Source organism: Symphalangus syndactylus, chromosome 6 (genome assembly GCF_028878055.3).
Source record: "Symphalangus syndactylus isolate Jambi chromosome 6, NHGRI_mSymSyn1-v2.1_pri, whole genome shotgun sequence".
Taxonomy (NCBI): Eukaryota; Metazoa; Chordata; class Mammalia; order Primates; family Hylobatidae; genus Symphalangus; species Symphalangus syndactylus.
Window position 1 is genome coordinate 129,492,298 of NC_072428.2, and position 25,007 is coordinate 129,517,304.

Consider the following 25,007-nt stretch of genomic DNA (forward strand, 5'->3'; position numbering starts at 1 on the left):
AAACCTCGCTCTCCCCTCCTCCCAGGGCTGACCGCTCCTTTTGCTTGGTTAATTTTCCACAGAGGCTGCCGGTAGGCTGTGTCCGATGCACACCCAGCTGCCTGAAATAGAATTCACAACAATGACGTTATCCCTGCCAAGTCCCACTGCCACCGAACAACGGCAGACTCGTTTCCATGAGCCGGAATGAGAACCCAGATTGGAATCAGCTGTGGTTATTAACCCTGTCTTTTTCCTCTAGGGAGAAATTGTCATTTTAATGAAACCAAGGCACAGAAATGCTAAACAACCATCCCAATGTCATCAAACCAATCAGCCACAGAAGCTGGAGACTAATATTGGCACTCAGGCCTGAGGCCATAGAAAATCTTTCCCTCGGATGAATCTTCCTGGGTTGAAGTCCAGCTCCTAGGCTCGCTCATGTGGCCCCCTTGAGCACAGCAGGGAGACCTGGATGCCTGGGTCCAGGAAGAGGCTGCCCAAGCTCTCAACTGGCCTCCCCCGTAGGGGGTGCTGCATCTGCCTGGCAGGCTGAGGACAGGCAGAGCCCAGATCACTGGGTCCCCTTGGCACAGACCCAGGGTCTTAGAGTGCTGCAGTTTGCAGCCACCAGCATGCCTTCCTCCAGGGCCCCGCAGTTGATATCCAGATTGTCCTCGCTGTCCTCAGGGAGTCTGGGGAAGGGTGGGAGGGGAAAGAGGAGAGGTGTTTAGGGTGCCGGGGCCTCGCTTCCCAGCCAGACCCTCCAGCCTGTGTGCCTGTCACCTCTACCGGCCTGCGCACTGAGTGAGTCACTGCACTGGTCAGCCACGTGGCACTGGATGAATCCCCAAACCTCCCTGGGCAGCTGACCCCGCATCTGTAAAATGGGGGTGACAACCCTGCTTGGGTGAACGTGCTGGGAACCCAAATAAAGAGTGAAGTGACAGGGACTAATCAGGCACCAGGCCGCGAGCATGGGCGTGGGTTGCTTTCCGAGTGGCATTCCAGGCTAGGGGAGCAGCAAGGAGGTGGAGCCTGGGGACAAATGGAGGATCCAGAACAGCAGAGGAGGGAGAAAAGCCACCGTCACTCACAGCTGGGGCAGGAGGGGGGCCTCGTTGATCCAGTGCCAGCCCTGGGGGCCTCGCCAGGCCCCCACCCAGGAGTGCCTGGAGACTGGGTATCTGCCCAGGAAGTCCTGAGGGAGAAAAGTAAGCTGGTCACTCTCCTGGACACTGGCGTGGCTCACCTGGGGCGTACGGGTTCCCCGGGGCTTCCACAGGATCCCAGCTGGCCAATCCAGAAGGACCCGCTCAAGCCAGCGCTTACAGAACAAAACAACCTTGAAAGCTGGATTGGATGCCTGCTGGGTTCCAGGCGCTGTGCTCAGGGCTTGGGGCAAAATGAGGGTGACCCCATCTCAGCCAAAGGGATGTGAACGCCAAACACCACTAAGCGATGCTCAGTGGGCGTTGAGTGGGCAAAGATACAAGGAAGCTCAGAAAGCGAGGGAGGTGGTCAGGCACGGTGGCTCATGCCTGTAATTCCAGCACATTGGGAGGCTGAGCCTGGCAGATTACCTGAGGCCAGGAGTTCGAGACCAGCCTGTCCAACATAGTGAAACGCCGTTTCTACTAAAAAAGAAAAAAAAATTAGCTGGGCATGGTGGCGGGCGCCTGTAATCCCAGCTACTTGGGAGGCTGAAACAGGAGAATCGATTGAACCCAGGAGGCAGAGGTTGAAGTAAGCCAAGATTGCGCCACTGCACTCCAGCCTGGGCTGACGAGAGGGAAACTCTGTCTCAAAATAATAATAATAATAATAATACATGCAGATGTGCAGGAACAACAAAAACCAAAGTAAGTATGTTGGAGAGGCACTAGAGGAGACTTTTTTCTTTTAAATATTTGCCCTCAACATCACATTATTTTAAACAATGAATTAAAGCAAAAAAGACAATGTTTTAAAGTATATATTTGATTTTTTTTTTTTTTTTTTTTTTTTTGAGATGGAGCCTTGCTCTGTCACCCAGGCTGGAGTGCAGTGGCACGATCCTGGCTCGCTGTAGCCTCCGCCTCTCAGGTTCAACCAATTCTCCTGCCTCAGCCTCCTGAGAAGCTGGAACTACAGGCATGCACCACCACACCCACATAATTTTCGTATTTTTAGTAGGGAAGTGTTTCGCCATGTTGGTCTAGGCTGGTCTTGAGCTCCTGGCCTCAAGTGATCTGTCCACTTTAGCCTCCCAAGTGTAGAATTAGTGGTGTGAGCCACTGTACCCGGCCAAGATTTTTTTTTTTTTTTTTTTTGAGACAGTCTCGCTCTGTTGCCCAGGCTGGAGTGCAATGGCGCGGTCTCGGCTCACTGCAAGCTCCGTCTCCCAGGTTCATGCCATTCTCCTGCCTCAGCCTCCCGAGTAGCTGGGACTACAGGCGCCTGCCACCATGCCTGGCTAATTTTTTGTATTTTTAGTAGAGATGGGGTTTCACCGTGTTAGCCAGGATGGTCTCGATCTCCTGACCTCATGATCCGCCTGCCTCAGCCTCTCAAAGTGCTGGGATTACAGGCGTGAGCCACTGCGCCCGGCCAAGATTTTTTAACTTGGAAAAAAAAGTTTAAATCTTTTAAGTCCCAGGGTGGGGACATGGTGGAAGGGGCAGTGCAGCCCGCATCAGCTTGTTCTTTCTGAAATGTCGTTTGGCGCTATATGACAAGAGCAGCACCACCACTCCTGTTCAAATGGGTGATTTCACTGAGAAATAAATCCAAGAATATAAAGGGAAAAAAATGAACTTATCTAAAGATAACACGGTGCTATTTGTGAAGAAAAACTGGAAACTCCCCAAATGCTCAGCAATCGAGAAATAACAGGGTAAATTATAGGATGTCAACATGATGGAAAATTATAGTGCTATTAAAAATGACAAGTGTATAGAAAATGTCATTATGCAGGAAAACGTAAATATGAAATCATGCCATGTAAAAAAAAAAAAGACTACACTAGCAAGTACATATCACTCACAACAATGTCAAGAAGCACATATTCACACGAGGCAGGTTAGGAGCAGAGCGGTATAAATGAATTTCACATATGCTCAGTTCTTCTTCCCTAAGAAAATGGTTTAAGTCAACAAAGACAAGCCCTGGGAATTAGAGTGAAGATTGTCCCGTTGCTGCCACCTCCTCTATCCTTCAGATCTGATCTAAAGGTTGCTTTTTTAACGGACACTGGGCTGACCCTCTCCAAGGTGAAATAGGTGCTCCTCCCTCCCCTTGGTTTCCATAACTTTCACAGAATAGAGCTGCCTCTTTTTTATTTTTATTTTTTTAATTTTTATTTTTCAGACGGAGTCTTGCTCAACCGCCTAGGCTGGAGTGCAGTGGCACAATCTCGGCTTACTGCAACCACCGTCTCCTGGGTTCAAGGAATTCTCCCATCTCAGCCTCCCAAGTAGCTGGGATTACAGGCACCTGCCATGATGCCCATTTTAGTAGAGATGGGGTTTCACCATGTTGGCCAGGCTGGTCTTGAACTCCTGACCTCAGGTGATCCACCCACCTCAGCCTCCCAAAGTGCTAGGATTACAGGCATAAACCACGCACCCAGCCTCTCTTTTTTATTTTTTAAGAGACAGGATCTCACTATGTTGTCCAGGCTGGCCTTGAACCTCTGGGCTCAAGCGATGCTCCCACCTCAGCCTCCGAAGTAGCTGGGACTGCTGGTGCGTGCCACCACTCATGTGCTGCCTTCTAATGGCTTGCCTCCTTGTCCCTTTCTTGTATTAGATAGTGAACCAGGAGCTTGTCTTACTCAACATCGCACTATGATAACCCAGCGCACAGTAACTGGTCAGCTCAGTGAAACTGCCTCTCCGCGCTCACTGCCAAAAATCAGCAAGAGCCACAGTGAGACCAGGCCATCAGGCCACTGTGTATCCCAGAAGTGTCAAGGAAAACCCATCTTCCGCCCCTCAAGGTTAGCATCAGTCAGTTAACAGCCCAGAGAGAAGCCAGGGGCAACTTCCAGGCTGATGGTTGCTAATCTTACCCTTCTTGAATCCTAAAGAACAGAGTGCATAGGAAAATGGAGAGTGGTGAGTGGGTGGAACAGAGAAAGTACACTGGGCAGCTGTTCCTTGGCTGCTGCTTTGGGGACACACTGGGGCCCAGGGTGGGGCTGGGCGGGGAAACTTGGAGAGGATGGGAGGGCCCCAGGCTGCTCTGAGGTGTGAGTCAGAGGGCTGAGTGGCCCAACACCGTCTTCCTGGGAGCACTCAGCTGCCTGTTTGGGAAGGCACACCAAGGTTTAATCTTTTTGAAATTAGGATCAGGCTCAAGTTCAGCGTGTGCTGTTAAGATAGCTTCCTTCCTCCTCCACTCTGCAAAGCAAAGCTGTTATTAGAGCACTGACAACTTCCCACTTTTTACTAATCCCGAGCAAAACAGGCTTCTGGGGAAGATGAGCTGCGTCTATCCAGTATCTCTGGGCGCCCTGGCCCTGGTGCATTCCTGGGGTTTGTGCGAGCTGCTTCTGTGTGTGCGCGCTGCTTCTGCGTGTGCGTCCTGTTCTTCCCACCCTGCCTCAGGACCCGCAGGAGCTTCCGGTCCTTGTCCAGAACTCAGGAAAATTCCAGAGTTCCACAATCATTATATTCCAGATTTTAACTGCCTGCATCTTGAATCTTAGCATCGGTCTTTTTGCAGGGAAGGGGTTTACCCTGACTATGATATGTTTTCTGCAGATTTACTTATGTTTCAAATGATTGATGCTGTATGCACACCAGGGCTAAGTGCCTCTCCCAGGGCTGAGATGGGGTCGGGCTACCCCATATGCAAATTCTGGCTCCATGACTTGTGAGCCATGCCACCTTAGACAAGTTACCCAACCTTTCAGAGCTGCTGTGTGGTCCTCTGTAAAATGAGGATGCTTGTGATGAGGCTTGAGATACTAACATATAAAGCCAGGGCCACCTAGTACACACTCATCCCATGTCCTCTCGCGTCTGATGTGTGGTGGGCAAAGCTTGTGACCTGCCTCCTACACACATGAGCCCCTTTGATGCTTACAGCAACCTCAAGAGGACCCTGCCCTTCTGTCCGAGCCCCAAGCCATCTGCCTCTCTCTCCCTTCCCCTCTGGGCCTCCTGGTGACAGGAGCTGAAGGCCTCCTCCCAGCCCCAACCCCGCCTAGACCCACCCACTCCATTCCATTCTTCTTTTCCTTGCATTTGAGATTCCTCATCTCATTGTTAGCAAAAATGGTGGTGTACGGAAGGCATTGTTCAGAGTTATAAATAAACTCCGGGAACTACTAAGTAATTTATGGCTAAAAGGAGTGCTCTGTGCAAAAGATCCTGAGGCCTCCTTAAACTGAGGATTCTCCAACTTTTCCACTAATATGGGGAGAGAGAATGCAATCCTGAGCAGAATGGACTGAAAAGCTCATATTTTGCATCTTAAAATTATAGAAAATTATTTCCTATGCCTTCATACATTTCTTTTTAAAAAATTGTGACAAAAGATTCATGGGCAGGCATGGCTGCTCACAGCTGTGGTCTTAGCACTTTGGGAGGCTGAGGAGGGCAGATCACTCAAGCTCAGGAGTTTGAGGCCAGCCTGGGTAATATAGTAAGACTGTCAGGCCTCTGAGCCCAAGCCAAGCCATCGCATCCCCTGTGACTTGCACGTATACATCCAGATGGCCTGAAGTAACTGAAGATCCACAAAAGAAGTAAAAACAGCCTTAACTGATGACATTCCACCATTGTGATTTGTTTCTGCCCCACCCTGACTGATCAATATATTTTGTAATCTCCCCCACCCTTAAGAAGGTTCTTTGTAATTCTCCCTACCCTTGAGAATGTCCTTTCAGAGATCCACCCCCTGCCCCCAAAACATTGCTCCTAACTCCACCGCCTATCCCAAAACCTGTAAGAACTAATGATAATCCACCACCCTTTGCTGACTCTCTTTTCGGACTCAGCCCGCCTGCACCCAGGTGAAATAAACAGCCATGTTGCTCACACAAAGCCTGTTTGGTGGTCTCTTCACACAAACGTGCATGAAAGAGACCCTGTCTCTACAAAAAAATACAAATATTAACCAGGTGTGGTGGCACACTCCTGTAGTCCCAGCTACTCAGGAGGCTGAGGCTGAAGGATGGCTTGACCCCGGGAGGTCGAGGCTGCAGTGAGCCATGATCGCACTACTGCACTCCAGCCTGGGTGACAAAGCAAGATCCTGTCTCAAAAAAAAAAAAAAAAAAAAGAAAAAGAAAATTTGGCCGGGCGCGGTGGCTCACGCTTGTAATCCCAGCACTTTGGGAGGCCGAGGCGGGCGGATCACAAGGTCAGGAGATCGAGACCACAGTGAAACCCCGTCTCTACTAAAAATACAAAAAAATTAGCCGGGCGTGGTGGCGGGCGCCTGTAGTCCCAGCTACTCGGAGAGGCTGAGGCAGGAGAATGGCGTGAACCCGGGAGGCGGAGCTTGCAGTGAGCCGAGATTGCGCCACTGCACTCCAGCCTGGGTGACAGAGCGAGACTCTGTCTCAAAAAAAAAAAAAAAAAAAGAAAATCTAATGACATAAAACTTACCATTTTAACCATGATAAGTGTACAGTTCAAGGGCATGAAGTATATCCACATTGTTGTGAAACCATCATCACCATCCATCTCCTGAACTTTTTCACCTTCCCAAACTGAAGCTGTCCTCATTAAACAACTCCCTATCCCCCACTGCCCTGGCAACCACCATTCTACTCTCTATCTTCATCCATGTCTGTTTTAATATTAAAAGATTTCAAATTACTTTTCTTAATCCTAGGATGTATATGTATTCATGGTTTAATCTTGTTGAAATTAGGATCACGCTCAAGTTCAGTGTGTGCTGTTAAGGTAGCTTCCTCCTTCCTCCACTCTGCAAAGCAAAGCTGTTATTAAACTAATGGTGAGCACTTACAACTTCCCACTTTTCACTAATCCCGAGCAAAACAGGCTTCTGGGGAAGATGAGCTGCGTCTATCCTGTACCTCTGGGCGCCCTGGCCCTGGTGCATTCCTGGGGTTTGTGCGCGCTGCTTCTATGTGTGTGTCCTGTCCTCCCCACCCTGCCTCAGCACCTGTAGTCCCAGCTACTCGGGAGGCTGAGGCAGGAGAATGGGGTGAACCCGGGAGGCAGAGCTTGCAGTGAGCCGAGATGGCGCCACTGCACTCCCGCCTAGGCGAGAGTGCAAGACTCCATCTCAAAAAAAAAAAAGAAAGAAAGGAAGCTAGAGTCATTCACTGCAAGCAGCCATCAAAAGGCATCAGATCTCATCGCTCAGAGCAATGCATATGCTGATAAGGTAGCTAAAAAAGCCACTAGCATTCCAACTTCTATCCCTCACGGCAGTTTTTCTCCTTCTCATCTGGCCACTCCCACCTACTCCCCTACGCAAACTTCCACCTATCAATCTCTTCCCACACAAGGCAAATGGTTCTTGGACCAAGGAAAATACCTCCTTCCAGCCTCACAGGCCCATTCTATTCTGTCATTTCATAACCTCCTCCATATAGGTTACAAGCCGCTACCTCTTAGAACCTCTCATTTCCTTTCCATTGTAAAAATCTATCCTCGGGGCCGGGCGCGGTGGCTCACGCTTGTAATCTCAGCACTTTGGGAGGCCAAGGCGGGCGGATCACGAGGTCAGGAGATCGAGACCACGGTGAAACCCCGTCTCTACTAAAAATACAAAAAATTAGCCGGGCGTGGTGGCGGGCGCCTGTAGTCCCAGCTACTCGGAGAGGCTGAGGCAGGAGAACGGCGTGAACCTGGGAGGCGGAGCTTGCAGTGAGCTGAGATTGCGCCACTGCACTCCAGCCTGGGCGACAGAGCGAGACTCCGTCTCAAAAAAAAAAAAAAAAAATCTATCCTCAAAAAAATCTCAGTGTTCCATCCGCTATTCTACTTCTCAGGGATTATTCAGGCCCCCTCCCTTCCCTACACATCAAGCTCAGGGATTTGCCCCTGCCCAGGACTGGCAAACCCGGGTCAGGAAACTAAAATACCTCTTGGTCTGGGTAGACACTTTCACTGGATGAGTAGAGGCCTTTCCCACAGGGTCTGAGAAGGCCACGGCAGTCATTTCTTCCCTTCTGTCAGACATAATTCCTTGGATTGGCCTTCCCACCTCTATACTGTCTGATAACGGACCAGCCTTTATTAGTCAAATCACCCAAGCAGTTTCTCAGGCTCTTGGTACTTAGTGGCTCCTGGTTTTACCTCAAATCACCACCCTTAAGTCTCTCTTTAAGTGGATAGAAGATCTTCAGTGACAAAGTGCACTCCAATACTTTCACCCTGATGAAGTCCTATTCTTTACTTTTATACTTACTCTTATTCTCATTCCCGTTCTTATGCCACCCTCTACCTCTCTCCAGCTATCTCCACCACACTATCAATCTCAGTCACTCTCTCCTAGCTGTTTCTAATCCTTCTTTAACAAACAATTGCTACCTTTGCATTTCTCTTTCCTCCAAAATCGCCTCGACTTACTCACTGCTAAAAAAAAAAAAAGGGGGGGGGTACTCTGTATATTTTTAAATGAGCAGTGCTGTTTTTACCTAAATCAATCTGGCCTGGTATATGACAACATCAAAAAAAAAAAAAAAACCTCAAAGACAGAGCCTAAAAACTTGCCAACCAATCAAATAATTAGGCTGAACCCCCTTAGGCACTCTCTAATTGGATGTCTTGGGCCCTCCTAATTCTTAGTCCTTTAATATATGTTTTTCTCCTTCTCTTATTAGGACCTTGTGTCTTCTGTTTAGGCTCTCAATTCATACAAAACTGCATCCAGGCCATCACCAAACATTCTATATGACAAATACTCCTTTTAACCCCACAATATCGCCCCTTACCACAAAATCTTCCTTCAGCTTAATCTCTTCCACTCTAGGTTCCCACGTTGCCCCAAATCCCGCTCGAAGCAGCCCTGAGAAACATTGCCCATTATCTCTCCATATCACCCCCCAAAATTTTCGCCGCCCCAATACTTTACCACGATTTCATTTTATTTTTCTTATTACTATAAGAAGCCAGGAATGTCAGGCCTCTGAGCCCAAGCTAAGCCATCATATCCCCTGTGACCTGCACGTATATATACATCCAGATGGCCTGAAGTAACTGAAGAATCACAAAAGAAGTGAAAATGGCCTATTCCTGCCTTAACTGATGACATTACTTTGTGAAATTCCTTCTCCTGGCTCATCTTGGCTCAAAAGCTCCCCTACTGAGCACCTTGTGACCCCCGCCCCCACCTGCCAGAGAACAACCCCCTTTGACTGTAATTTTCCACTACCCACCCAAATCCTATAAAACGGCCCCACCCTTATCTCCCTTTGCTGACTCTTTTTTCGGACTCAGCCTGCCTGCACCCAGGTGAAATAAACAGCCTTGTTTATTTCACCTTGTTCACATGGACGCCAGTGAAAAGGATAGTGTTCTCTTTTGCACTTATAAAACAATTTGATACAAATCAAAATGTCACATGTGTCAGTCTTTAAGTGTTGGGATTCCATAAGTGTGACGGGATGAATTCTGTCACCCTAAAGTTCATATGTGGGTGCCCTAAACCCCAGTACCTCAGAATGTGACTGTACTTGGAGTCACGCCTTTAAAGAGTGATTAAATATTAAATGCACATAAAGCTGTTCGGGTGGCCCCTAATCCAAGGTGACTGGGGTTGTTACAAGAGGAGTAAATTTAGACATACCGAGAGACCTAGAGATGGGAGGGCACAGGATTGCCACATGAGGACACAGGGAGAAGGGCCACTACCTGAAAGCCAAGGAGAGGCCTCTGGAAACCCAGAACCTGCTGACACCTTGATCTTAGACTTCCAGCCTTCAGGACTGTGAGAAAGTCAGCTTGTTGAAGCTACCCAGTCTGCAATATTTTGCTATAGCAGCCCCAGTAAACTAATACAATAAGATTTGTTTATTTACTTATTTTTTTGAGATAGGGTCTCGCTCTGTCACCCAGGCTGGAGTGCGGTGGTGCGATCTTGGCTCACTGCAGCCTTTGCCTCCTGGGTTCAAGCGAGTCTCCTACCTCAGCCTCCCGAGTAGCTGGGACTACAGGTGTGTGCCACCACGCTCAACTAAGTTTTGTATTTTTAGTAGAGACGGGGTTTCACCATGTTACCCTCAAGTGATCTGCCTGCCTCGGCCTCCCAAAGTGCTGTGATTACAGGTGTGAGCCACCACACCCAGCCTACTTATTTATTTTTTGAGACAGAGTTTCGCTCTGTCACCCAGTAGCGTGATCTCGGCTCACTGCAACCTCCGCCTCCCGGGTTCAAGTGTTCTTCTGCTTCAGACTCTTAAGTAGCTGGGATCACAGGCGTGCATCACCATGTACTGCTAATTTTATATTTTTAGTAGAGATGGGGTTTCGCCATGTTGCCCAGAATGGTCTCAAACTCCTGACCTCAGATGATCCACCCGCCTGGGCCTCCCAAAGTGCTGGGATTACAGGCGTGAGCCACTACGACCAGCTAATACAATAAGATTTGAAAACAGGTTTCACTTCTTTAATAAATGGAAGACTACAGGACTAGAAGGAAGATGTGAGGCCTCCCGCTGGACCCTGAGGCCCAGCCATGCCTTCCGCACCCCTGCATGCCCAGTCTCCAGCACAAGATCAGGACACTGTGGGGCCTAAGAAGTAGAGATTCCTTATGGCACAAGTGTGCCTAAGGGCATAAGGATATTCCCTACATAACAGGAGGACAACCAAAGGAAAGAGCTCCTACACATCAACAAGAAAAAGACTGAGTAATGCTAAGAGAAAAGAAACAGGGCATGGGTAAGCAATTCTTTTTTTTTTTTTTTTTTTTGGACAGTCTCGCTCTGTTGCCAGGCTTAAATGCAGTGGTGTGATTTTGGCTCACTGCAACCTCCGCCTCCCAGGTTCAAGTGATTCTCCTGCCCCAGCCTCCCAAGTAGCTGGGACTACATGTGTATGCCACCATGCCCAGCTAATTTTTTTGTATTTTTAATAGAGACGAGAGTTCACCATGTTGGCCAGGATGGTCTCGATCTCCTGACCTCGTGATCTGCCCACCTCAGCCTCCCAAATTGCTGGGATTACAGGCATGAGCCACCGCGCCCGGCTATGGATAAGCAATTCTAAGACTATTTCCAGACAGCCAAACCAGTATGAGCCATGGTCTGGCCTTATGTGGAAATACAAGAAATACAAAGCCAGTCTTCTTTTTCCCCTGTCAAACTGACAAAGATTTAAACAAAAGTTAGAAAAACAGAAAAAGCCAGGTGCAGTGGCTCATGCCAACAATCCCAGGACTTTGGGAGCCTGAGGTGGAAGGATCGCTTGAGGCCAGGATTTTGAGATCAGCCTGGGCAACATAGTAAGATTTCATCTCTACAAAAAATAAAAAATTAGCTGGGTGTGGTGGTACATGCCTGTGGTCCCAGCTACTCGGGAAGCTGAGGCAGGAGGATTGCTTGAGCCCAGGAGAGTTCGAGGCTGCAGTGAGCTATGATGGCACCACTGCACTCCAGCCTGGGCAACAGAGACCTGTCTCTAAAATAAATAAATACATAAATGAAACCAGATTATGAAACAGTACATACTTTTTTTTTTTTTTTTTTTTTTTTTTAGACAGAGTCTTACTCTATCGCCCAGGCTGGAGTGCAATGGCACGATCTCGGCTCACTGCAACCCGTCTCCCAGGTTAAAGCAATTCTCTTCCCTCAGCCTCCTGAGTAGCTGGGATTACAGGCACCTGTCACCACACCTGGCTAATTTTTGTTTTTTTTTTAGTAGAGATAGGGTTTCACCATGTTGGCCACGCTGGTCCTGAGCTCCTGGCCTCAGGTGATCCACCTGCTTCGGCCTCCCAAAGTGCTGGGATTACAGGCGTGAGCCACCGGGCCCGGCCTTCCATTTTTGTTTTAAAGAAAAAGTTACATATCACAGAAAAAAGCCTGGAAGTAGATATTCCGAAATATTTTGTAAGTGCTTATCTTTAGGTACGAGATAATGAGTAAAATTTATTTTCTTTCTAAATGTTTATGTTTTCCAAACTTTTTGCAGTGAACATATTACTTAATAATGAGAAAAATATACAGCAATAAGAGATACTGGCATGTGTGTTCAAGAATTCACTTCTTGGCTGGGAGTGGTGGTTCACGCCTATAATCCTAGCACTTTGGGAGCCCAAGGTGGGCAGATCACCTGAGGTCAAGAGTTTAAGACCAGCCTGGCCAACATGGTGAAATTCTGTCTCTACTAAAATACAAAAATTAGCTGGGTATGATGGCAGGTGCCTGTAATCCCAGCTACTCGGAAGGCTGAGATGGGAGGGTCACTTGAACCTGGGAGACGGTGGTTGCAATGCCACTGCACTCCAGCCTGGATGGCTGAGCAAGACCCTGTCTCAAAAAAAAAAAAAAAAAAAGAATTCACTTCCTGTCCTGCTCTTGCAAGGGTCCCTAGGGGTTCTCAGGAGGGTTCCTCTTGGCTCATCCAGGGCAAGAGACGTCAGGCACTGCAGGCAGCTGGCAGGACAGGCCCAGTGGCCAGTTCTTCAGGGCTGTCCCTCCACTCTCACTCTCATTGTCTGTCCCCAGGCGAGGTGGCACGAACAGAGATGAGTCTCAGAGGTGTGTGTCTCAGAAAGGTGTGGATATGACAGCCAAAGTGGGTGGGATAAAGGGCTGGGAAGCACAATATAGAAGGTGGGGATACCAGGCCACAGACTGTTTCAGAGCTGTCACCTGACGTGTGGCAGTTCCTGACCCCTAATCCCAAGGCAGAGCCCACACACCTAATCCTTCTGTAATGCATGGCAGGCACTTCCAGGGACAATCCCAGAGGAAAAAAAAAGCTAGGAACTCCCTCCCCTCCCTATCGTGTGGGGCAGAATAACTTTGATTCCAGGTAGGGACAGTCCAACAAAACGTCATGCATGCAAAAGTCTTCAGTGAAATATTAACAAGTCAAGTCCAGAAATATTTGGGGAAAAAAAATCATGACTAAGTAGACTTGATCACAAGAAGCCACGAATAAAACAAACAAATAAACCGCCACAAGAGATTAAAAGGAGAAACAAAAAAGATACTATCATCCCATTGGATGCATTAAAAGCATTCAATGATTTAAACTCATTCATATTTAAAACTCTTAAAAAAATTGGAAGAGAGGCTGAGTGCGGTGGCTCATGTCTGTAATCCCAGCACTTTGGGAGGCCAGGGAAGGAAGATCACTTGAGCTCAGGAGTTCAAGACCAGCCTGGGAAACACAGTAAGACCCTGTGTCTATTAAAAAAAAAAAAAAAAAAAAAAAAAAAAGAATGGGAAGAGGCAACATCACATGAGAAACATCAACATTTTGGAAGCTGGACAACTGTAACAGCCTCATAGAGCTGAGAAAGCTCGGTGGTTTTCAAGGAAAGGACAGATAGACAGCTGGGAGAAAGCCAAGAAATACCCCAATTTGAATTGAGAAGCCCCCAAAGCTTAAGTATTAGAGACAACAGGTCCTTCTTAAGGCCAATGTATGGGAAAAAGGACTGGTTGAAAGTCTGTAAAAGAAGCAGTTAGGACCCTCCACCCCCAGCCCGAAGATCCACTCATCTTCCCCATGCAGCGAGGTAACTAACTGGCAGAGCTATTTGGAAAGATGAACCACAGAGGCTTTTAGAATCCAGGATACTAGGTTCAGCTAAGGGTGAAGGTGTTTATACTAAAAAGGGAAGGGGATGCAGTGGCCCGCGCCTGTAATCTCAGTACTTTGGGAGGCCGAGGTGGGTGGATCACTTGAGGCCAGGAGTTTGAGACCAGCCTGTCCAACAGAGCAAAACACTGTCCCTACAAAAATACAAAAATTAGCTGGGTGTGGTGGTTTGACCCTATAATCCCAGCTACTCGGGAGGCTGAGGCAGGAGAATCACTTGAACCTGCAAGGCAGAGGTTGCAGTGAGCTGAGATTGCTCCAGTGCACTCCAGCCTGGGTGATAGACCGAGACTCTGTCTCAAAAATAAAATAAAATAAAATAAAATAAAGATAAAAATAAATAAATAAAAAGGGAAGGATATTTGAGTGCTACACACTTAGAGGTGAAACCACCCCCTCCTATCCCCAGCATGATGACAGCTCAGCACTCACTAAGAAAATGACTGAGTCGGCCGGGCACGGTGGCTCACGCTTATAATCCCAGCACTTTGGGAGGCCGAGGCGGGCGGATCACGAGGTCAGGAGATCGAGACCACGGTGAAACCCCGTCTCTACTAAAAATACAAAAAATTAGCCGGGCGTGGTGGCGGGCGCCTGTAGTCCCAGCTACTCGGAGAGGCTGAGGCAGGAGAATGGCGTGAACCTGGGAGGCGGAGCTTGCAGTGAGCCAAGATCGCGGCACTGTACTCCAGCCTGGGTGACAGAGTGAGACCCCGTCTCAAAAAAAAAAAAAAAAAAAAAAAAGAAAATGACTGAGTCCTTGCCTGATTCCCATATGGTAAAGCCTGCCTCTAAAAAAGCTCAGCCTCACCCCCACCCTCCCACCTGACATAGAACACTTAATCTGTAATTTAGTACCTTACTCTCACTGACAGCGGCTGAGGATCACAACATTTGAGGAAATTTTCTAACATGAAAAAGACAAACAACAAACAGAATAGAAAGTACACACGAAAAATCAGAGCTAATGCAGGGAGAAGAGGAAAATTTCAAAAACACCAGCATCCACAATGACATAAGAAAAGAAGGCATCAGCCAGGTACAGTGGCTCACACCTGTAATCCCAGCACTTTGGGAGGCCGAGGTGGGCAGATCACCCGAGGTTAGGAGTTCAAGACCGAAAAGATGGCATCCGTGAAACAGGAACAGGACACCACAAAAAAGGAACATTTGAAAGGTCAAAACAGTTCTAAAAATTAGAAACAAGATAGCAAAAATGGAAATGAAGAAGAAAAAGACCCACAGGGCATATTATTAAATTTCAGAACACTGAGAACAAAGAAGACACTGAAATTTTCCAGAGAAGAAATAAAAATGAGTGACATACAAAGAACTGGGAATCAGAGTGGCTCAGACTTCTTTTTTTTTTTTTTTTGGAGACCTAGTCTCACTCTGTCACCCAGGCTGGAGTGCAAGTGACACAATCTTGGCTCACTGCCACCTCCACCTCCTGGGTTCAAGCAATTCTAGTACCTCAGCCTCCCGAGTAGCTGGGACTACAGGTGTGTGCCACCATGCCTAGCTAATTTTTTTTTTTTTTTTGTATTTTTAGTAGAGATAGGGTATCACCATGTTGCGTAGGCTGATCTCGAACTCCTGACCTCAAGTGATCCATCTGCCTTGGCCTCCCAATGTGCTGGGATTACAGGCATGAGCCACTGTGCCCCGTGTTGGCTCAGACTTCTTAATGGCAAGACTAAGAGCTGACAGTCACGGAGAATTCTGGGGGAAAGCGATTTTCTACATAGAATTCTATACCCAGATGTGATATTATGATATCTATGTCTCTATTTCCATATCTCTGTCTAAAATAATGTTTTTGCCTGGGCATGGTGGCTCACACTTGTAATCCTAGAACTTTGGGAGGCCGAGGCAGGTGGATCATTTGAGGTCAGGAGTTCGAGACCAGCCTGGCCAACACGGCGAAACCCCGTCTTTACTAAAAATACAAAAAAATTAGCTGGGCATGGTGGCACACGCCTGTAATTCCAGCTACTTGGGAAGCTGAGGCAGGAGAATTGCTTGAATCCAGGAGGCGGAGGTTGCAGTGAGCCGAGATCACGCCACTGCACTCCAGCCTGGGCGACAGAGTGAAATTTCGTCTCAAAAAAAAAAATAAATAAATAGAATCAAATAAAATAAAGTTCTTGTCCACAGTTCCTGGCACATAACTCCCATAGCCCTTGCCACAGGATTTGTTGTAATGCTGTGGTGCTCCAGGCCTCAGATGCAGGCCCAGACCTAGGAAATAGAATCTTTCTCTCTGACCTTCTGCCCAAGGCAGGACTCTAATCTGCTGTGGGTCATAAGACCCTATTCCAGGGAGCGTCCTGGCCCATCTCTGAAGGAAGGAATGCTGCAGAGACAGGCCAAGAAGAACTGGAGCAGACAGGCCTCGCTGGGTTTCCTGCCCAGTCTATTAGTATGAGATCAAATCCTTTCTGCCCAATCAAATCTTGACACAGTTGTCCCTGCTTTAGTCATGCCTGTCCAATGAAGTCTCCACAAAAGGCCCAACAGGACAGGGTTTGGGGGCTTCCGGATAGGCTGAACACATAAAGGCTGACAGGAAGGTGAGTAAGAACTCGTCCCAGGCTGGGCGTGGTGGCTCAGGCCTGTAATCCCAGCACTTTGGGAGGCTGAGGCGGGCGGATCACGAGGTCAGGAGATCGAGACCATCCTGGCTAACACGATGAAACCTCGTCTCTACTAAAAATACAAAAAATTAGCCAGGCGTGGTGGTGGGCGCCTTGTAGTCCCAGCTACTTGGGAGGCTGAGGCAGGAGAATGGCGTGAACCCGGCAGGCGGAGGTTGCAGTGAGCCGAGATCGTGCCACTGCACTCCAGCCTTGGCGACAGCGCAAGACTCTATCTCAAAAAAGAACTCGTCCCCGTGCTGGGGGGTGGTACACCCCACCCAGCTCTATAAGGACAGAATCTCCTGCGCTTGGGACTCTTCCAGACCTCACCCTGTGCATCTCCTCTGGCTGTGTGTTTGTATCATTTAAAATACCCTTTGTAACAAACCAGTAAATGTGTTTCCCTAAGTTCTGTGAGCTGCTCTAGCAAATTAATCAAACCCAAAGAGGGAACATGGGAGCCCAAACTTGAAGCCAGCCAGTAGGAAGTTCCAGAGGCCTGGACTTGTGACTGGTGTCTGAAGCTGGGCAGCCTTAGGGACTGAGCCCTCCAACTGTGGGATCTGAAGCTATCTCCAGGAAAACAGCATCAGAACTGAATTAAATTACAGGACACCCAGCTAGTACCCACTGCTTCGTGCGTAAGAGAAAAAAAAACACATTTGGTGACAGAAGCCTTCTGGGTTGATTGCTGTTGTTGTGTGAGAGCAGAGGAAAGACAGTTTGAGTGTTTTTCCTACACACTAGCCAAGCGATTGGCTTGGAGGTTAGAATGAAAGTTCTTTAAGCACAAAAGGTCTCAAGAAATTGAGGCCGGGCGCGGTGGCTCATGTCTGTAATCCCAGCACTTAGGGAGGCTGAGGCAGGCGGATCGCCTGAGCCCAGGAGTTCGAGACCAGTCTGGGCAAGGTGGCAAAACTCTGACTCCACTGAGGAGACTGAGGTGAAACCAATGAAAAGACATGCGATCTAGGAAACAGGGAATCCCACGGAGGAGGGAGGCAAAAGGCATACTGAGGATGCAGGTAAACAGCTGTGCAGCAGGCCTGGTGAGCAACAGGTCCAGATTGGAACAGAGAGGAGAGGATTCCAGGAGGCTGTCTGGCCCAGTGTCACTATCTTTTTTTTTTTTGAGACAGAGTCTCACTCTGTTACCCAGGCTGGAGCGCAGTGGCGCAATCTTGGCTCACTGCATCCTGTTTTCTGGGTTCAAGCGATTCCCATGCCTCAGCCTCCCAAGTAGTGGGGACTACAGGTGCCCGCCACCATGCCTGGCTAATTTTTGTATTTTTAGTAGAGACGGGGTTTAACCAGGTTGGCCAGGCAGGTCTTTAACTCCCGACTTCAGGTGATCCGCCTGCCTCCTCAGGCTCCCAAAGTGCTGGGATTACAGGTATGATCCACTGCACCTGGCCTCACTATCTTTTCTTGAATATTTTTTGAAAGGCACATGCTGCCTTGCTCACCTTGACCTTCAGGTCACATCCTCCTGTCATTTACTCTCATAGCACTGTGCACCGTCCCTTCACAGCACTGATCAGTGTGGTCATTAAACATCTATTTCTATGATTTCCTGGTTGATGTCTGCCTCACTCACTGCTCTCTTAGCTTTGTCAAGGTGGGGGCTGTGCTATTCTGGCTCATTATTGAATCCCCCTTGCCAAACATGGAGTAAGTGCTTAATACACACTCACTAAAGCACTGACAGAAGGAATGCTGCGTTTTTGTACATACCAGAACAGCTAATATAAATTCCTGGCACCTGCCCCCAGGTAAAATTAAGCCAAGGATTGCTGGGAATGTAAAATTGCACAGCTCCTGTGGAAAACAGTATGGCAATTCCTCAAAAAATTAAAAATAGGATTACCATATGATCCAGCAATTCTCATTTCTGGGTATATACTCTAAGAACTGAAAACAGGGTCTCGAAGAGATATTTGTCCACCCAAATTCATAGCTGCATTATTCACAACAACCCAAACATGGAAGCAACCCAAGGGTCTGTCCACTGACCAGTGAACAAATAAGCAAAATGTGGTGCATACATACAATGGAATGTTATTGAGCCTTAAAAAGGAACGGAATTCTCATACAGGCTACGATATGGATGAGCCTTGAGGACATGATGCTAAGTGAAATAAGCCAGTCACAACAAGACAAATACTGTGCGATTCCACTTGTATGAGGTTCTTAGAATAGTCCAAACCAAAGAGAGAGAGAGAACGCAGCTTGGTGGCTGCCAGGGACTGGGGGCGGGGGAAATGGGGAATTAGTGTTTAGAGGGGTTAGCGTTTCAGTTGTACAAGATGAAAAGAGTTCAGGAGATGGATGGTGGTGATAGGTGCTCAACATTATGAATGTATTTAATATCACTCAACTGTACACTTAAAATGGCTAGGATGGTAAATTTTATGTTATGTGTATTTTAACACAATTTTTTAAATGGGGGACAAAAAAAGTCAGGCACAGTGGCTCACACCTGTAATCCCAGCACTTTAAGAGGCCGAAGTGGGAGGATCGCTTGAGTCCAGGAGTTTGAGACCAGCCTGGGCAACATAGCAAGACTTGTGTCTCTACAAAAAATAAATTAGCCAGTTGTGGTGGCACATGCCTATAGTCCTTGTTATTCAGGAGGCTGAGATGGGAGGATTGCTTGAGCCTGGGAGTTCAAGGCTGCAGTAAGCCATGACTGCACTACTGCACTCAGCCTGGGCAACAGAGTGAGGACCTGTTCCAAAAAAAAAAGGACAACACTGGACGCAGTGGCTCATGCCTGTAATCTCAGCACTTTGGGAGGCTGAGGCAGGCGGATTACCTGAGGTGGGGATTTCGAGACCAGCCTGACCAACATGGAGAAACCCTGTCTCTACTAAAAATACAAAAATTAGCCAGGTGCGTTGGCGCATGCCTGTAATCCCAGCTACTTGGGAGGCTGAGGCAAGAGAATCCCTTGAACCTGGGAGGTGGAGGTTGTAGTGAGCCGAGATCATGCCACTGCACTCCAGCCTGGGTGACAGAGTGAGACTCAATAAATAAATAAATAAAAAAGGAAAACAAAAATTATGCCAAGGGCTGGATCCTGTCTATTGGTCCCTTTTTGTAGATGCTCTCAAACCCACTGACTGGATTACTATTCAGCAAACATCCACTCCTCTCCCTCTCCATGGGGATGGAATATTCTATACAAACCCAACCTGCAGCTTCAAACCAAGCCCTGGCGATCTGCATTCTAAAGCTGAGCTGTCCAGCCAAGCCCAGCCTATCAAAAGATGACCCAGAGACCAACAATTAAAACATAAGTGCTTGGCTGTGCGCAGTGGCTCATGCCTGTAATTCCAGCCCTTTGGGAGGCTAAGGAAGGAGGATCACTTGAGGCCAGAAGTTTGAACCAGCCTGGCCAACATAGTGAGACCCTGTCTCTTAAAAAAAAATTATTTTTATTTTTATTTATTTTTTTTGAGATGGAGCCTTGCTCTGTTGCCCAGGCTGGAGTGCAGTGGAGTGATCTCAGCTCACTGCAACCTCCGCCTCCCGGGTTCAAGCAATTCTCCTGCCTCAGCCTCCTAAATAGCTGGGATTACAGGCGCCCGCCACCATGTCCGGCTAATTTTTGTATTTTTGGTAGAGACGGAGTTTCACTATGTTGGTCAGACTGGTCTAGAACTCCTGACCTTGTGATCCGCCTGTCTTGGCCTCCCAGAGTGCTGGGATTATAGGTGTGAGCCACTGTGCCTGGCCAAAAAAAATTTTTTTTTAAAGCTGGGCATGGTGGCACATGCCTGTAGCTACCCAGAAGGCTGAGGCAGGAGGATTGCCTAAGCACAGCAGTTAGAGGCTGCACGAAGTTATGGTCATGCTACTCCTCTACACCTTGGTGACTTCTATAATGAAGAGCTGGACTCAGTCATTAAGCTTCTTTCCAGTGCTAGGATTCTGTGGTCTAGAAGGATCTGCACCCCCCTAGATTGGCCACCCCCTTCTCACCTGGGTGTGGCTTAGCAGGGGGAGGGTAGCGTGGTAGGCTGAGCAGAAAGCCTGGCTGGCTTCCCAGGCCTGCGCTTCTGCAGAGAAGTAGTAACAGTGCTCCTCGGACAACACCCAGCCTGGGGGGCATTGCTGGCATCTGGCTCCTGCAAGCACAGAGACCGCTGGTGAGCTGCAGGGTAAGCTGCATTAAATAAACAAAGCCTGGCTGCTGCCTCAAATGAAGGGGCATGGAACTGGCAAACCTCAGGGTGGGCAGGGCCCCAGGGAGCTTTTATAGTCTGTGCAGTGCACAAAGTCCCCGGGGGTGGCAGCTGGCATCTGATTGCTTATCAGGGCACAAGCTGTGTCCAGTGGGAGGAAGGCACCAATTTTCCTTAACTTTGCTTATCAAGCACCGTGTCTTCACATTGCATCTCTCAGTGTCTCTTTCCAATTCTAAGGTATTTTAAGGGCTGGAAACACAGCCCCAGTAGTGGAGCAGCAGGGAGAGGGGATGGGGACTGCAGGGACACCATACCTGCTCTTGAGGCCAGGACCACAATGACAACCCCAGAGACTGCCAGGAGCACAGCCATGAATGCCAGGGCCCAGTACAGGGACTTCACGTACATGGGTAGCCCTGGGACGGGGGCAAACAGGACAATCAGATTAGCGGAGACCATCCCAACCAACCCAACTCAGAACCACAGACACAGCACACCAGCATCGCACCCACCTCACCCCAGCACCCACCTCATCCCAGCACCCACTCCCTCAGCCTGGGATGCCAACATAAACCACAACGTTTAAGTTCCAACTTTATATTCTGGAGAAAGAAGCCAGATATTCTTTTTTTTTTTTTTTTTTCGAGATAGAGTCTTGCTTTGTTGCCCAGGTTGGAGTGCAGTGGTGTGATCTCGGCTTACTGCAACCTCCGCCTCCCAGGTTCAAGCAATTCTCCTGCCTCAGCCTCCTGAGTAGCTGGGGTTACAGGTACGTGCCACCATGCCCAGCTAATTTTTTTGTATTTTTAGTAGAGATGGGGTTTCACCATGTTGGCCAGGTTGGTCTCGAACTCCTGACCTTGTGATCCACCCGCCTCGGCCTCCCAAAGTGCTGGGATTACAGGCATGAGCCAACGCGTCCGGCCTTTTTTTTTTTTTTTTTTTTTTTGAGACTGAGTCTTACTCTATTGCCGAGGCTGGAGTGCAGTGGCATGATCTCAGCTCACTGCAACCTCCACCTCCCGGGTTCAAGCAATTCTCGTGCCTTAGCCTCCCAAGTAGCTGGGATTACAGGTGCCTGCCACCATGCCCGGCTAATTTTTGTATCTTTAGTAGAGATGGGGTTTGACGATGTTGGTCAGGCTGGTCTTGAACTCCTGACCCTAAGTGATCCGCCCTCCTTGGCCTCCCAAAGTGCTGGGATTACAGGCGTGAGCCACCGTGCCCAGCTTCAGGATCCTTATACATGGAAGAGGAAGACAGGTGGTGAGTGTCAGAGGTGGCAGCAGGACTCTACCAGCAACGCTGGATTTTAATATAGAGAAGGGCTTGACCTAAGAAAAGCAGTGGTGCCCAGAAGCTAGTGAAGGCAAGAAAAGGGAGTCTCCCCTAGACCCCCAGAAAGGAATGCAGCCCCACTGAAAACTCGATTTTAGAACCAGTGAGCCGGCATTATAGACTTCTGACTTACGGAATTGTAAGATAATACATTTGTGTCACTTAAAGACACTAAGTTTGTGGTAATTTGTTGTAACAGCAATAGAAAACTAATATTCCATCACACAGAAAATGTGCTCACATCAAACTCTGCAAAAGTTCCTGAGTGATCCAAGCCCCTGAACCCTAGCCCTGTCTAAGAACCTCTCAACTAGAGGCCCTGGGAATTTGGTGCCTGTCAGTGGGCTTGGCCTGCCTCTCAATCAGCCAAGCTTTTGCGTTTGCCTGCTGGGCAGGGCTCTGACCCCTCCTGGCCGCTTCTCCTTCCAGTCTCTCTACCTAGCAGGGATCCCTAGCACCCCCTACTCCTACTCATCTTTCAAGATGTGGCTTTCTGGCTGGCCCGGTGGTTCACACCTGTAATCCCAGCACTTTGGGAGGCTGAGGCGGGTGGATCACCTGAGGTCAGGAGTTCCAGACCAGCCTGGCCAACATGGTGAAACCCCGTCTCTACTAAAAATACAAAAACTAGCCGGGCATGGTGGCGGGCGCCTGTAATCCCAGCTACTCGGGAGGGTGAGGCGGGAGAATCGCTTGAATCCGAGGCGAAGGTTGCAGTGAGCCGAGATTGTGCCATTGCATTCCAGCCTGGGCGACAAGAGCAAAACTTATGTCTTAAAAGAAAAAAGAAAAAAACTTTGGCTTTCCCATGCCCCCAAATTCACCAACTACTCCCTCCAGTCTCCTTGTCCAGGACTGTTTGTATCTTTTGTGGGCTCTTTCTTCTGTGTCAAGCTCCCCCTCCCCCGCACCACAAAATTAAAAACCAGCCACACACACTACTGGCACATCTACCCTGTGGTCCCACTCAGTATCTACTGAATGGGTGAGTGTTTGGGACTAAATGCTCCTCAGTGTGGTGGAAAGAAAGCAGCAGCCTGGACCTTCCAGAAGGTCCTTGGCAGTGCAAGGATGGGGGGTGGGTCTGGGCTGCCACCCCTGCCACCTGATCCTGAATGACTTCCCTTCATCTGGAGTTCCTTCCACTGCTACTTCTCAAAGGTGCTGCGCATGCTAAGAGGGAATTCGAAAGTTCGGGAGTGCGGGTAGGGGAGGATGAGAAGGGGAATGGCTTTATTCTTTTTTTTTTTGAGACGGAGTGTCGCTCTTGTTGCCCAGGCTGGAGTGCAATGGCATGATCTCGGCCCACTGCAACCTCCGCTTCTCGGGTTCAAGCGACTCTCCTGTCTCAGCCTCCCGAGTAGCTGGGATTACAGGTGCATGCCACCATGCCAGGCTAATTTTTGTATTTTTAGTAGAGACGGGGTTTCACTATGTGGGTCAGGTTGGTCTCGAACTCCTGACCTCAGGTGATCCGCCCGCCTCGGCTTCCCAAAGTGCTGGGATTACAGGCGTGAGCCACTGCAACAATGTGAATTACAGTTACGTAGACAGGAATGTTATTGATTGTAAGCCCGAGAGGCCAGATCGGGTGGGAGATCGGGATGGCCAGCTGGGTCCCTTAGTCGGTCAGCTGCCTAGCGGTCCAGGGCTGGGCGGGTGTGGGGGTTTCGGCTACGTCCACCCGACCTGGCGGCGTCGGCTGCCGGCGCAGGTGAGCACTCACCCGTAAGCGTTACGGCCCGGGGTAGCTTCTTGTCGCCGTCCAACCCCGCGCAAGGCAGTAGCGCCGCATCCTCCTTCTCCAGCCCCAGCTCCTTGCAGCGGCAGCACGTGGGGGAGCCCGGGGAGCCGGCGCTTCCTTCGGCGGGGCTGGCCCGGCCCTCGGCGTCGCAGCCGCTCTCCGTCCGGGCTGCAGCCAGCGGCGAGCCGCGGCCCCACGTGCCGCCCAGGGACGGTGAGCGCAGCAGGAGCTGGTGTGCCGGGTCCGCGTGGCGGGAGAAGGCAGGGGACTCGGGTACCGGCACCGTGAGGAAGCGCGTGGAGGGCCTGGGCGACGGCGTGCGGCTGCCACCGGCCGCGCCCACGGGCTTCACGCGCACATCTACCTGCAGCTCCATGGGCGCCCAGGCGCCGGGCGCAGGCTCAGCCCCGAGCGCCTCGCCATTCCGGGGCAGCTTGACCAAGGCGGGGACCGGCGACGGCGGCTCGGGGCAGACCCCGTAGCCCAGGCTGAGCGGCGGCACGCGCGGGGACCCTGGGCGAGGCGAAGGCAACTTTTTCTTGCTCGAGGGCTCCAGGCCTGCGCCCGCCGCCTTCTCCACGGCCCCAGCCGGACTCCGGCTGCTTTCGGGACCTTCAGGTTGTGGCGCCTTCGCGGGCACCTGCGGCTGCTCCAGCCGGGGGACCAAGCTTCCTACGGGCTCCATTGGGAGCTCGGCCCCGGCTTGGCCTCCGGGCGCAGGCTCCCAAGCCCGCTCCATCCCGCTCGCCCCGCCACCAGGAGACACTGCGGAGCGCACCTGGGCCCAGTGCAGAGGAGCTTCGGTCTCCTGCGTCCGGATTGGTCCAGCCGCGTCGCCGAAGTTATCAGGCCACGCCCCTCCCCGAAGGACCCCACTGTGATTGGCTGTGGCTGCGGTTCTGCTGCCCCGCCCCCCTTCGGGACACCGCCTCGGCCTCCACAAGGCACGGGAGGGAGCTGGGAAGGGCAGCGGGGCCAGGCGAGGGTTGCAGGGTGGGCGGGAGCTCTCGGGAGAAAAGCAGAACAAGAGCGGAGGCATGTGGCAGGGAACCCGGGGCCCCGCCTGACCCTTCCCTCTTCTTTGTCTCTGACCTCACCCATTTTCCCCTCCAGCCCTATGCCAGGGTGTTGGTTTTGAGAGTTACAGTTTGGGCGGGGAAGGATTGGCCAAGCCTGTCTGGATCCTGGGACCTCAGAGAAATCAGAACCCAAAGGAATTGGGGCGACCTGTGGAAAAGTAGCCCAGTTGGTTGTCCTGACAGTCCAGTAGGGTTTCGAAAGGACTCTCCATCACACTTGGGAGGACTCCCCCACTGAGTAACGCTAAGAGAAAAGAAACAGGGCATGGATAAGCAATTCTTCTTCTTCTTTTTTT

At 49.8% G+C, this 25,007-nt stretch overlaps 1 protein-coding gene across 1 annotated transcript; it reads right to left on the reverse strand.

Annotated features, from left to right (window-relative positions):
- Nucleotides 1–212: 212 nt before the first annotated feature.
- On the reverse strand, nt 213–24,400 carry KLRG2 (killer cell lectin like receptor G2). The gene is made up of 5 exons (XM_055284175.2): nt 23,615–24,400; nt 20,865–20,966; nt 20,345–20,490; nt 1,077–1,180; nt 213–674 (listed from the first exon to the last, which is right to left on the reverse strand). The coding sequence occupies exons 1-5, from the start codon at nt 24,369–24,371 to the stop codon at nt 554–556; spliced, it is 1,230 nt and encodes a 409-aa protein (XP_055140150.1). The 5' UTR covers nt 24,372–24,400; the 3' UTR covers nt 213–553.
- Nucleotides 24,401–25,007: the final 607 nt, after the last annotated feature.